Consider the following 10896-nt stretch of genomic DNA (forward strand, 5'->3'; position numbering starts at 1 on the left):
GTATATTTTTTTTATTTTAATTAAATTGAGCAAGATTTAAATAAATAATTTGAGCATGGACAAATCTAGTGACAGCTCCATGCTTCTTTCACCCATTTATAATTTTTTTTAATATTTGTTGATAGAAAGTATTTGAAAGGAGTAGAGATCAAATTCTGTGCCTAACATAAAGAAACCAGTTCACTATCTTTCTACCTGATGTTCAGCGTCTTTACTTTATCATCTTCATGGAAATTTTACCATCTAATATAACTATTTATACCTTATCCCCCCTTGCTTACATTACCATCAGACAAAATCTTCAAAGAAATGGATTCGATCTCATCGTCTTCTTCGAATTCCGTTGTCATTGCAATGGTTTTAGCTTCGATCTTCGCACTTGTTCATTCGATAACGTTGAGATCGGACACCGAAGCTCTTCAAGCGCTGAGGCGTTCTATTGATCCCAACATGATTCCACCGTCGTCGTATATCAGCTCGTGGGATTTCTCGGTGGATCCAGTGATAGTACCGGCGCGAAATTCCTGGGGATTTTGTGTTCGAATCCGGAGATAACTTGACGAATCGTATTGTGTCGATCGAGCTTGATAATGCGGGATACGATGGTTTTTTAACACACAATATAGGGAACCTCACTGAGTTGACCTCGCTTGATCTCAGTAGGAACCAATTTAGAGGGCCGTTGCCGGATACGTTAAAGAATCTCAAGAAACTAACTACGCTTTCTCTTTCAGGGAATTTCTTCACAGGTGGTATTGCTGGATGGATCAATGGATTGAAGAACGTTGAATCAATAGACTTATCGGAAAACCTCCTTTCCGGTCCGATACCAATGAGGATTTCCGAGTTAAGAAGATTGACACGAATGAGCTTAGCGAACATGAATTTTCGGGGAGGATTCCGGACATTAATGGACTATGGAAATTGGATACATTAGACCTTGGATCCAACATGTTTGTTGGAAGTTTACCAAAGCTTCCGACAAAACTGAGATCTTTAACATTGTCCCATAATCAACTTGCAGGACATATTACAGAACTGGGGTCACTTAAAGAGCTGAGACATATTGATCTAAGTGATAACAAGTTCACAGGTTCCATTACTCGATCGATTCTCTCATTGCCGTCCTTGAATCAACTCAATGTTTCCTTCAATCAACTCACTTCGATCGAAGTGAACACTCATCTTGGAAGCGGTTCGCCGCTTCAGGTGCTGAACGCACAAGGAACCGGTTGCAGGGTCATCTGCCAGTGAGCCTGGTGAACTTTGAGAACTTGCAAGTGATCAACTTGGGCTACAATGGATTGACAGGTCGAATCCCATTGGCATACGGGCAGCGGTTGGGGAGGCCATGGAGAAGCTTGTTCCTAGACGATAACTTCTTATCGGGTCGGATACCGCGGCAGTTCAATAGCATGGCAACAGGATCAGTGGAAATCTTGCTAATAATTGCCTGAGTTGCCCGCTGACGATCCCGATTTGTGGCGGAGGGCAGAGGCCTGCTTCGGCTTGCATCGGCGAGATCGGCAACCAGTGATTAAAACAGTGATTCAGAGATGAAATAACGACAGAAAAGGAAAGTAGAATTTATGTCTCTACTGCAATCATTCAAAGATGAACACTATTGTTGAGCTTTCTCACTAAATAAATAGTTTATTTATGAATACAATAAACATGAAAATCAATAACTTCATTCGAGTTCATATACTAATGCTCATGAACAAAAACTCTTCGAATGTGGGAAAAAACAATGAAAAAATGCAAATAATAGAAGGCCTCTAAGGTGCATTGATTAAGGCAAGGGCATCGGCTTCAGGTTGGGAGTGCAGGGATGGCTCCCTTTTTGGTTTTGGTGATGGCTCCACATGCATTTGCAAATCTCAGTACTTCCCTTAATTTTGATTCATCCTGTGGAGAACAACGCTTTTCTTTTAGAACAAATTAAATTTTTAAAAAATAATTAAAAAATGTGAATATATTGTGTATCACCTCGAAGGATGGTAGGATCATCGACGATCTTGCATAGCAAAGCACCGACAAAGGAATCACCGGCACCGGTTGTGTCGACAGTATTTACATGGAATGCATTTACCGCCCCATGGAATTTCTGCAATTTCAATGCAAACAAGATCATTAAAGGATCATATCGAAAATAAAGCATACTATAAAGAGGCTGAAATTTAGCATACCTTGGTGTAGTATCGGCTACCCTTTTCACCTAGGGTGACCAAGAGCAGGGTGAAGTTGGGCGCCAAAGTTTCATGGCAGTTTCGTCGTCGACTTTGTCGCTACCGGTGAGGAACTCGAGCTCGACGTCGCTCACCTTGACGATATCTGCCTTATCCCAAATGGACAAAATCTGGTTCCTAGCCTCGTCGGCCGATGGCCAGAGTGGCAGGCGGAGATTTGGATCATATGAGAGCAATGCACCTGCTTCTTTGGCCACTTCCATTGCCTTCATATGAGCTGATCTGCATGGCTCTACAATCAAACTTATCGACCCATAGTGAAACACTTTGGCCTGCAAATAATATAAAATTACCCTTTATGATTTTTAATCATTCAGAAAACAGTATTAAAGATAAAAGGCCGGTCAAAGATTGCAAAATCGGCTTCCTTAATTATCGATTTGTTACAAAACAATAACATTAATCATTTTTTTACAAAACAATAACTTTTGTTACTCAAATTGTTTTGATAGGAAACTTCAGTATTGAAAAAGAAATTTACTCAAACTTAAGTGATCATTTATATAATTTACCCATAAAATTTTATTTAAGATATTTAGTTTGAATTTAAATGAAAAGGCAAGCATATTAAATTTCAGAGCTTAGATACTGTATCTCGGTCCCCTAATGAACAAAAGGTCTTCTAATATCAAAATATGACGCTCATAAATAGGCGCGTGAGAAACACGGATGTTTTTAAAGTCAACGTCGAAGTAGAACAAAAGGGAAAAAACGCAGTAAAGCAATGAAAGATCAGAGAAGAGAAGAAATCAACAGATTTGTTCATATGAAGTAAAAAATACGTAAAGATCACTCACAGATCTGATAAGATCAAGGTTCAATTCCTCCGGCTTCAACAGCATATCAGCGCTGGGATTCCTGTAGAACATGAACTCACGCTCGCCGTCGGCGCGTAGAGTAACGAAGGCAAGAGCAGTCCTAGCGCCTTGGTCAAACAAGATCCCGTCATCGGAGACTCCGTTTTGCTTGAGAATATCGGCCAGCATACGACCGAACTCGTCTTCTCCGAGTTTCCCGATAAAAGATGCTTTTCCGCCGAGTCTAGCGACGGCGATGGAAACGTTGGCGGGGGCTCCGCCGGGAGCTTTGAGGAAACCGGGAGCCCTCGGCTAGAGAAACGCCGGAGACGGTGGGGACGAAGTCGATCAGCATCTCACCGAAACTGACGATTAGGCTCTTGCCGGAAACAACGCCATTGGCTGCCATATCTTCGAAAAAGAGAGAATTTGATTGTGGAACAGAAGATATAGTATGAGAATATAGTATAAGAGAGTAATAGATGAAGAAGACGAATAAAGGAGAGGTTTATATAGGAAAAAAAATAATGGAGAAAAAACTGGAAATTTGATTTTAATATATGATTTGAGTTGCACTCAAATTGAAAAACTAGAAAATTTATTTTAATAATATGATTTTAATATATTTTAAATTTACATTATATGTCAACCGTCCTATTCAGAATCAAACTATTATACTAATTATGAAATTAAGTTTAAGGCTGAATTATTTATTTATTTTTATATTTTTATTTTGATTATTCAATTATTATTTTTCACAAATTAAACGATTTTGGTAGTAAAATAATAATTATTATATTCTGAAGTCTCGAGTTCGAATATCATGAATGTAAGAGGTATGAGCTTCAATGTCAAATGATTGAAAGTTATATTTGAACAAATATTATCTTATATTTTTCACTTATTAATAAAAAATATTATTTTTATATTCAAAATGAGAATTCAATATTGTTTAGTAATTTTATATTCAAAATTTATCAACTTGTTAATGTATTAGTGCTGGTAAATATTTTCTTATATAAAAAATGCTAATTTAGAAAGTAATTGGAAAATCAACCTTTAGACGTAATATTCTATTCTGACAAATATTCTAATAATAAGATTTTAATTTTATTAATATTAAAAAATTTACCAATAGAGATTGATTTAAGTGATAACCAATTTTATATCGCTTAAGCAATGTCTCGAGTTCAAAATCATTGTGTACCGAGAAAATCTTTGTCGGGAGACTCACTCACCAAAACTAGATGTGCAACACGGATCAGTTCGAATTAATCAAGACGAAACCTTGAAAATGAGAGGAAACTAAAAAAAATTATGGATAATCATTTCCCCCAATTAATCTAGAGTGGAACGAAAGCAACATTATATGGGTTAGATTAGAGAGATATCGTTGTTGAAAAAATATAAAAATAATGTTATTTAGGTTTTATTTAGGGGTTTACAGTAGTTTTTACGATGATTGATAAAATTTTCGATAATTATCAGTGATGTTACTTTAATTTTTTTTATATAATTTTAGAATTAAATTATAAAAAGATAAATGTTTGAAGATTAAAATGAAAGTTTTGAAATTGATCTTTTAAATGAAACAGCGAGTTTAAGAAAATTAATCATATTATTATTTGGACCAAATTGTAAGAAACTAAAATTATAGAGACCGAAAATGAGAAATTTTAGAAAGCTTAAATTGAAAGTGTACATTTTAAACTTATTTAGGGTTTAGAGTAGTTTTTATGATGATCGATAAAACTGTCAACAATTATCAGTAAAATAACAGGTACAAATTTATTTTTTAAAATAATGATTCATTATTGTATAAAAAATCAAATTTTAAGTCCGACGAGTTAAAAAATGAATTTAAAGATTTAAAATTATTAATAATAATTTTAAATTCAAAAATAAAAATTTAAATAAAAATTTTCAGGACGAAAATAATGGCAAAATGCCATTAACATTTTATCAAAGCGTAAAACTCAAAAAATTACAGAGTCAAAAAAATTTTGCTTCAATCGAACAGCAAAATATAAAAAAATTATGGTCTTTCAAAATTTTACATTACTTGTTGTTCAAACACCAAAATTTAATTTTTAAAAACGTTTTTTTTGGATAATCAATCAATTTGTTTTCATCCAAAGAAAGCAGCATGCTGCTACAAGAAACGTGTAAACAACTAGATAAGCCCCAAATCAGTACACATTTGACTATTTATAGTATCCAACCTATTTCTATTATATCTATACAGTTTGATTCTAACTGCCTCTTTAATAGTATTTACAATAGCATCAATCAATCCTCTAAAAATTATGTGATTGCGCTCTTCCCAAATGAAGTAAACATATCATGTCCATGCTAGTTTAAGAACATGAACTAACAATGACTTGCCTTTTAAATTCCTATTCAACCAGCACAACCAATCATCCCAGCTCAGACTTTGTTGTTGCAGTCCATAAGATTGCAGTATAGCATCCCATACCTCCCTCGAGTATGTGCATTCCGAGAAGAGGTGACTTCTCGATTCCAGCTCAACATCACAAAAACCACATCTAGCATCAGTCACCATAACAAAATGAGCAAGTCTCTCCTTAGTTGGCAACCTGTCAAGAATATCCATCTACGTAATCAAAGAAAACTTAGGGATGTGTGCAGGGAACTATATGAGTCGATGTCATTCAACTTTGTCATTCCTGTCCCGAATATTGTCCCATATCCAACCTCCTTTAGCTTGTGACCAGTTAACAGAAGCAGTAAACATACTTCTAGCCTCTTCACGCATCTTAATCAATTTCCTGATAGTCCAGCTGAAGTGAGGCTTGCTTTCAACACTCCAATAGTCTTCAAGCTTAAAACAGTAAGCCTTGATCCAGGTAATCCACATGGAGCCTTCACCAGCCAAGATGTTTTTAATAAGCATCAAGCATCACGTTTTGTTCCAACCTGCCAAGCTTCTTAGCCCCAAACCTCCCTATGATTTAAGTGAACAGATTTGACTCCAACTGACTCTAGTACCTTGAGCAGAGGAATCATTTCCCTTCTAAAAGAACCTCATACATAGTCTTTCAATATCCTAGATGACTCCCTTAGGTAGAATAAGCTGCCTATTTCAATTATTAAAGATACTAAACAAAACCACTTTAATAAGCTGCAACCTCCCCCTAAAACTCAGTTTCCTATTGAACCACTGCCTCAGATTGTCTTTGATCCTCTCTAACAAAGCTTTACAGTCTGTCCCAGAGAGTTTCCTGGTTACTAAAGGTACCCCCAAAGACCTTACAGGGAGTTGACCAACTACAAAGCTTGTTGCTCTCCTAATCTGCTCCAATTCACCCCCAGAAATTCCACAAGTATAAATCTCAGTCTTCAAAGCATTCAGCTTAAGCCCAGACAAATCATAAAATTTATCCAAAATGCTAAGCACCCGCATCACTGAATCCAAAGATCCATGACAAAACACTAACAAATCATCAACAAAGCATAAGTATGTAAGAGAGATCCTCTTACATCTTGGATGGAATCTGAATATTCCATTCCTGACAGCAACATCAAGCAAGTTTGAGAGAACATTCATGACCATTACAAATAGGTAAGGGGATAGTGGATCCCCTTGCCTAACACCTCTTGCACCTATAAAGTAACCTACTAGGCTACCATTCAAAGCTATTGAATACCTAGGAGATGTCACACAAGCTTTTATCCAATCACAGAATCTATTAGGAAGTCCCATATCACCAAGAACATTCAACAAAAATTCCCAGCTAATTGAATCAAATGCTTTCTACAGATCAACTTTGATTGCACACCTAGGGGAGAGGTTCTTCCTGGAATATCCTCTAACTATCTCTTGTGCTAACAATGTATTATCAACAATGCTTCTGCCTTAAGAAAAGCAGATTGGCTAGCAGAAATCATTCCAGGAAAAAACTGAGCTAGCCTAGTGACCAAGATTCTAGTGATTGTTTTGTAAACAACAGAACAACAGGAGATAGGCCTAAATTCCTTAGCCATACATGCATTCAAGAACTTTGGCACTAAGACTATAGTAGTGGCATTAAAGGCTGGTAAAAGGTAAGTGGTCTGGAAAAAATACCTCACTGCATTAAGGAAATCTTTATTAACAATTTCCCAAGCCACCTTGAAAAATCAAGAGGTGTACCCATCTGGGCCTGGGCTTTTATCCCTCCCCTGTCTAAACAAGGCATCCTTGATTTCCTTATCTGAGACCTCACCATCTAGGACTCTCTCAGAACCAGCAGGCAATGAATGGTTCAAAAGGTCTTTTAACCATTCAGGATGGCATCCCTTAACTAAAGGGTCAGCATCACCTATAAGTTTGTTGTAAAAATCCACCAGCTTTGCAGCCATACCATCAAATGTCTCTAGAAATTGCCCATTTTCATTCTTAAGTATTCTAATGGCGTTCTTCTTCTTTTGAGACTCAACCTTCTGGTGAAAAAACCTTGTGTTTAAATCTCTTTCCTACAGCCAGTGTACCTTAGCTCTCTGCCTGTAGAAATCTAATTATGCCATTTCCAGATCAACTAAATTAGTATGTACTTTCTTCTCCTCCTCCATCCCAGTTTGATTTACAACATCAAGGTTAGAGAGTTGAATATGTTCCAGTTCAGCTCTCTTAGCAGTTACCCTAGCAGAGATGTCAGAAAAATAAGTCCTTTTCAACTCCTTCAAAATTGGCTTCAATCTTTTCAATTTGTTAAACAACACATGCATAGCATTACCATCACTGTGTTCCAACCAGGAGACTTTTACACTGCTTAAAAAAATTCTCATTTGCAGTCCAACAATTAAAAACTTAAATGGTTTTGGCTTATGAATCTGAGCCTCTTTCTGAGTCCAAAATATCCCTAGATAGTGATCTGACACTCTAGGGGCCCTGTACTCAGCAAAGGAATCTGGAAATTCCAGCAGTCACTGAGGGTTGATTAGAATCCTATCCAGTTTCCTAGCCAAATAGGAACATTCTTACATACTGGACCAAGTGAATAGAGGTCCTACAAATGGATGATCTTGTAACTCCAAGTCCTCCATACAACCTTAGAGTTCTTTCGTGCCAGATGAAGAATGTGATCCCAGTGAGACATTGTCAGAACTCTCATGGACCTCAGCTATTACATTGAAATCCCCTCTAATTACCCAGGGATAAGTGCCTGCATCACTCTCCATATTTCTTAGGTATTCCCACAAACCCCTCCTTATTTGACTGTTGTTACTGCCATAGAATGCAGTAATCAGTACTCTGTGACCAGCAATATCACCTACAATGGAAAGGGCTTGGTCATACCCCCAGTCACAAAAAATGATAATCTCTTCTTTCACAGGATCCAAATTCTTCCTCCATCAGTGAAATCATAATTAGCCTCATGATTTCACTCATCTGATAAAGCAACAACCCACTTAGAAACATCAATTCTCCTAATTCTAGTCTCCATTAGACAGACTACATCTACCCCTAAGTTCTCTAATCTTTTGAATACTTTACCTTGCTTGAGGGTGTTGTTGATACCCCTCACATTCCAGAAACAAATAAAATTAAGCATAGAGAGGAGGGCCTCCGCTACCAGCCCCAACACTTGTGTCAATACCTTTAACCTTCTTAACCATATCCTTCTTCTTTACTTTAATCTCATTGAGTAGCATAGTGACTCATATAGCAGCTGCTCGAGGCTTTCAAGTGCCTTCATAACATCCACCACTTGCCAATATTTCCAATTTGGTTGAGGATCCAACAATTTCCTTTTTCATCCCCTTAACTTTCTTCTTAAGCACCATAGAGTCCTGCAGGGAAGGAAATTCACCACCAGCAGGAGGAACATCTTGAATACCACTAGGTTCTGCCATACCCCTTGCCAGCTGCTCAACTCCTACATCACTTACAATATGTTTCACCCCCTATCAGCCTGATCCAGCTTAGCCTGGCAAACATCAGTCACAAGTGTATCATCACTATTCTCTTGGAGGGCTTTTACAGTCATCTCCTCAGCATTACCAACCTTCAGCTCAGTCATTTTTGTACACTCGGTACTAACATCAAAATTAGCTGCATTAGGACAAACAGGTAAGCTAGTATGGCATGCTCCCTCCTTATCAGCCAGTATCTCCTTTCCAGTAAGCTTAACAGGATTAGGGATAATTTTCTTCCTCCAGATTTGAGTTTCCTTGCTCTTCAAAGGAACAGTGACTGCCTCAGCACATACATTTGAGGGGTCCCCAAAAGTTTTACAGTGTAAGAAAAATTTAGGCAGCCATGGTATATAAACCCTAATCCTCACTATAGATCCATCACTCAGCACCACATTGACCATCTCAGGAATTTCAGCACCTGCCCCGACCTCCACGCAGACCTTGGCATACTCAAGCCCCTCCTTAGATGCTGTGATGGCATCCATATATAGAGGATGACCCACAACACTTGCAATGTAACTTAGGCCCATCCTAGTGTAGAGCTCTAGGGGTACATTATACAATTGCACCCAAACCGAAATGTGCTTAAGATCAAAATCAAGTTTCTGTAAGCTTGGCTCCCATTTCCTCAGCACAAGCTGTTTGTTTTGCACATGTCAGGGCCCATTCTCTAGAATCCAGTCTCTCATCTCCTTGTTCGAGAAAGAAAAGACGTAGAGGTTTGAACCAACCATACTTACCTTGACAGTCGAAGCTTTCCCCCAAAGGACTTCAGCGATTCTCTGCATATAACCAAAATTTGGAGCCGCTCCTATGAATTGCCCCACCACCGCATGGCTCCATTCAGCAATCCCCTCATCAATCACTGCAGATGTAGGTTTGACCGTGGAAATCCCATCTGAGACCTCAGGCGGGAAGAAATTTAGGGATTGCTCCTCTGCTCCCCTAAACAACTTCCTCCAATCCAAATTCGAAGCTGTTGAATCCATAGACACCACCAAATCGATCGCAAGCACTCACAATCAGCAGAAAAGAAAAGGAATCAGCAGCGAAGAAGTAGCCCTGAAGACCCATTAGTCCTGCTAATGTGCGCTTAGAGAGAATTTTGTGTTTGCTAATTCCAATTAATAATAATTTTTAAAAATGTTTAATACCTAAATAAGTGCCTAAATTATACATCTTTTTCTGAATAGGTGCTTATAGTATTTTTTGGACCATTCAGGTCCCTAATGTTATAAGCGTGACAACTTTTAGGTGCTTGAGCAGTCAACGACGTTAATTTCCTTTATTAAGTGACACGTGTCACAATCTTATAATTTTAAAAATTTTATATAAAATTTTATATTTTTTTAAAATAAAAAATATAAATTTTGAAATAACCCAAAAACTTTGAAAACATTCATTTCAACCCTTAAACCCACACCGACCACTGCTCTTTGCCGTCGACGAAGTTTCACTAGACCTCACCTCCCCCGACGATCAAAACCGCTATGAAATCGTGACCGATCGACGGCGAATCGATGTTTTATACCCTGCGAAGCCTAGGATGAACATTGCGATTTCGATTGATTGAGGCTTTTTTGTAATTTAAAAGAAATTAGGATTTTTTTTTTATAAATATAATAATAATTATAATATTTAAAAAAATAAATTTCAAAATTAACAGATTGTAACACGTGTCACTTAATGGAGAAAACTAATGGTCGTTACGCCCCGGGCACCTAAAGTAGTCACGTTTGTAACATTAGGCATTTGGATGATCCAAAAAATAATGTAGGCACCTATTCACACAAAAATAATATATTTGGGCATTTATTTGGGTATTAAGCATTTTTAAAAACTAAGCAATTTCATTAGAACTAATTTATGAAAATTTCTATTTTAGTCCCCCATTTTATTTTCTTAGATTTGAACGACATCAAATCTCTCTC

At 37.4% G+C, this 10896-nt stretch overlaps 2 protein-coding genes and 1 pseudogene across 2 annotated transcripts; 1 reads left to right on the forward strand and 2 right to left on the reverse strand.

The window, feature by feature from the left end:
• The first annotated feature begins 309 nt into the window (after positions 1-309).
• Positions 310-1457, forward strand: LOC120192125 (receptor-like protein 19). The gene is made up of 3 exons (XM_039194961.1): positions 310-535; positions 627-846; positions 1094-1457. Exons 1-3 carry the CDS (start codon positions 310-312, stop codon positions 1455-1457), a joined length of 810 nt encoding a protein of 269 aa, XP_039050892.1.
• A 153-nt stretch (positions 1458-1610) lies between these two features.
• LOC120191958 lies at positions 1611-3508 on the reverse strand (annotated as a pseudogene).
• Positions 3509-5714: 2206 nt separating this feature from the next.
• On the reverse strand, positions 5715-8902 carry LOC120192126. Its single transcript, XM_039194962.1, has 8 exons — positions 8740-8902; positions 8116-8319; positions 7601-7956; positions 7200-7489; positions 6847-6918; positions 6177-6753; positions 6056-6080; positions 5715-5929 (listed from the first exon to the last, which is right to left on the reverse strand). Exons 1-8 carry the CDS (start codon positions 8900-8902, stop codon positions 5715-5717), a joined length of 1902 nt encoding a protein of 633 aa, XP_039050893.1.
• Between the last annotated feature and the right edge of the window lie 1994 nt (positions 8903-10896).

The sequence above is a fragment of the Hibiscus syriacus genome, unplaced genomic scaffold (assembly GCF_006381635.1).
Source record: "Hibiscus syriacus cultivar Baekdansim isolate YM2019G1 unplaced genomic scaffold, ASM638163v2 tig00116971_pilon, whole genome shotgun sequence".
NCBI lineage: Eukaryota > Viridiplantae > Streptophyta > Magnoliopsida > Malvales > Malvaceae > Hibiscus > Hibiscus syriacus.

What these genes read in the sequence shown, in the direction of transcription:
- LOC120192126 (XM_039194962.1), bottom strand. Translation starts at nt 8,902, where the DNA reads ATGGCAGAACCTAGTGGTATTCAAGATGTTCCTCCTGCTGGTGGTGAA. An exon ending in AAGTGGTGGATGTTATGAAG is followed by an intron (nt 8,320 to 8,739) that starts GCACTTGAAAGC and finishes TTTCCATTGTAG; the next exon opens with GTGATATTGCTGGTCACAGA. An exon ending in GGTTGCAGCTTATTAAAGTG is followed by an intron (nt 6,081 to 6,176) that starts GTTTTGTTTAGT and finishes AGGTTCTTTTAG; the next exon opens with AAGGGAAATGATTCCTCTGC.
- LOC120192125 (XM_039194961.1), top strand. Translation starts at nt 310, where the DNA reads ATGGATTCGATCTCATCGTCTTCTTCGAATTCCGTTGTCATTGCAATG. An exon ending in GCGAAATTCCTGGGGATTTT is followed by an intron (nt 536 to 626) that starts GTGTTCGAATCC and finishes CACACAATATAG; the next exon opens with GGAACCTCACTGAGTTGACC. An exon ending in ATACCAATGAGGATTTCCGA is followed by an intron (nt 847 to 1,093) that starts GTTAAGAAGATT and finishes ACAAGTTCACAG; the next exon opens with GTTCCATTACTCGATCGATT.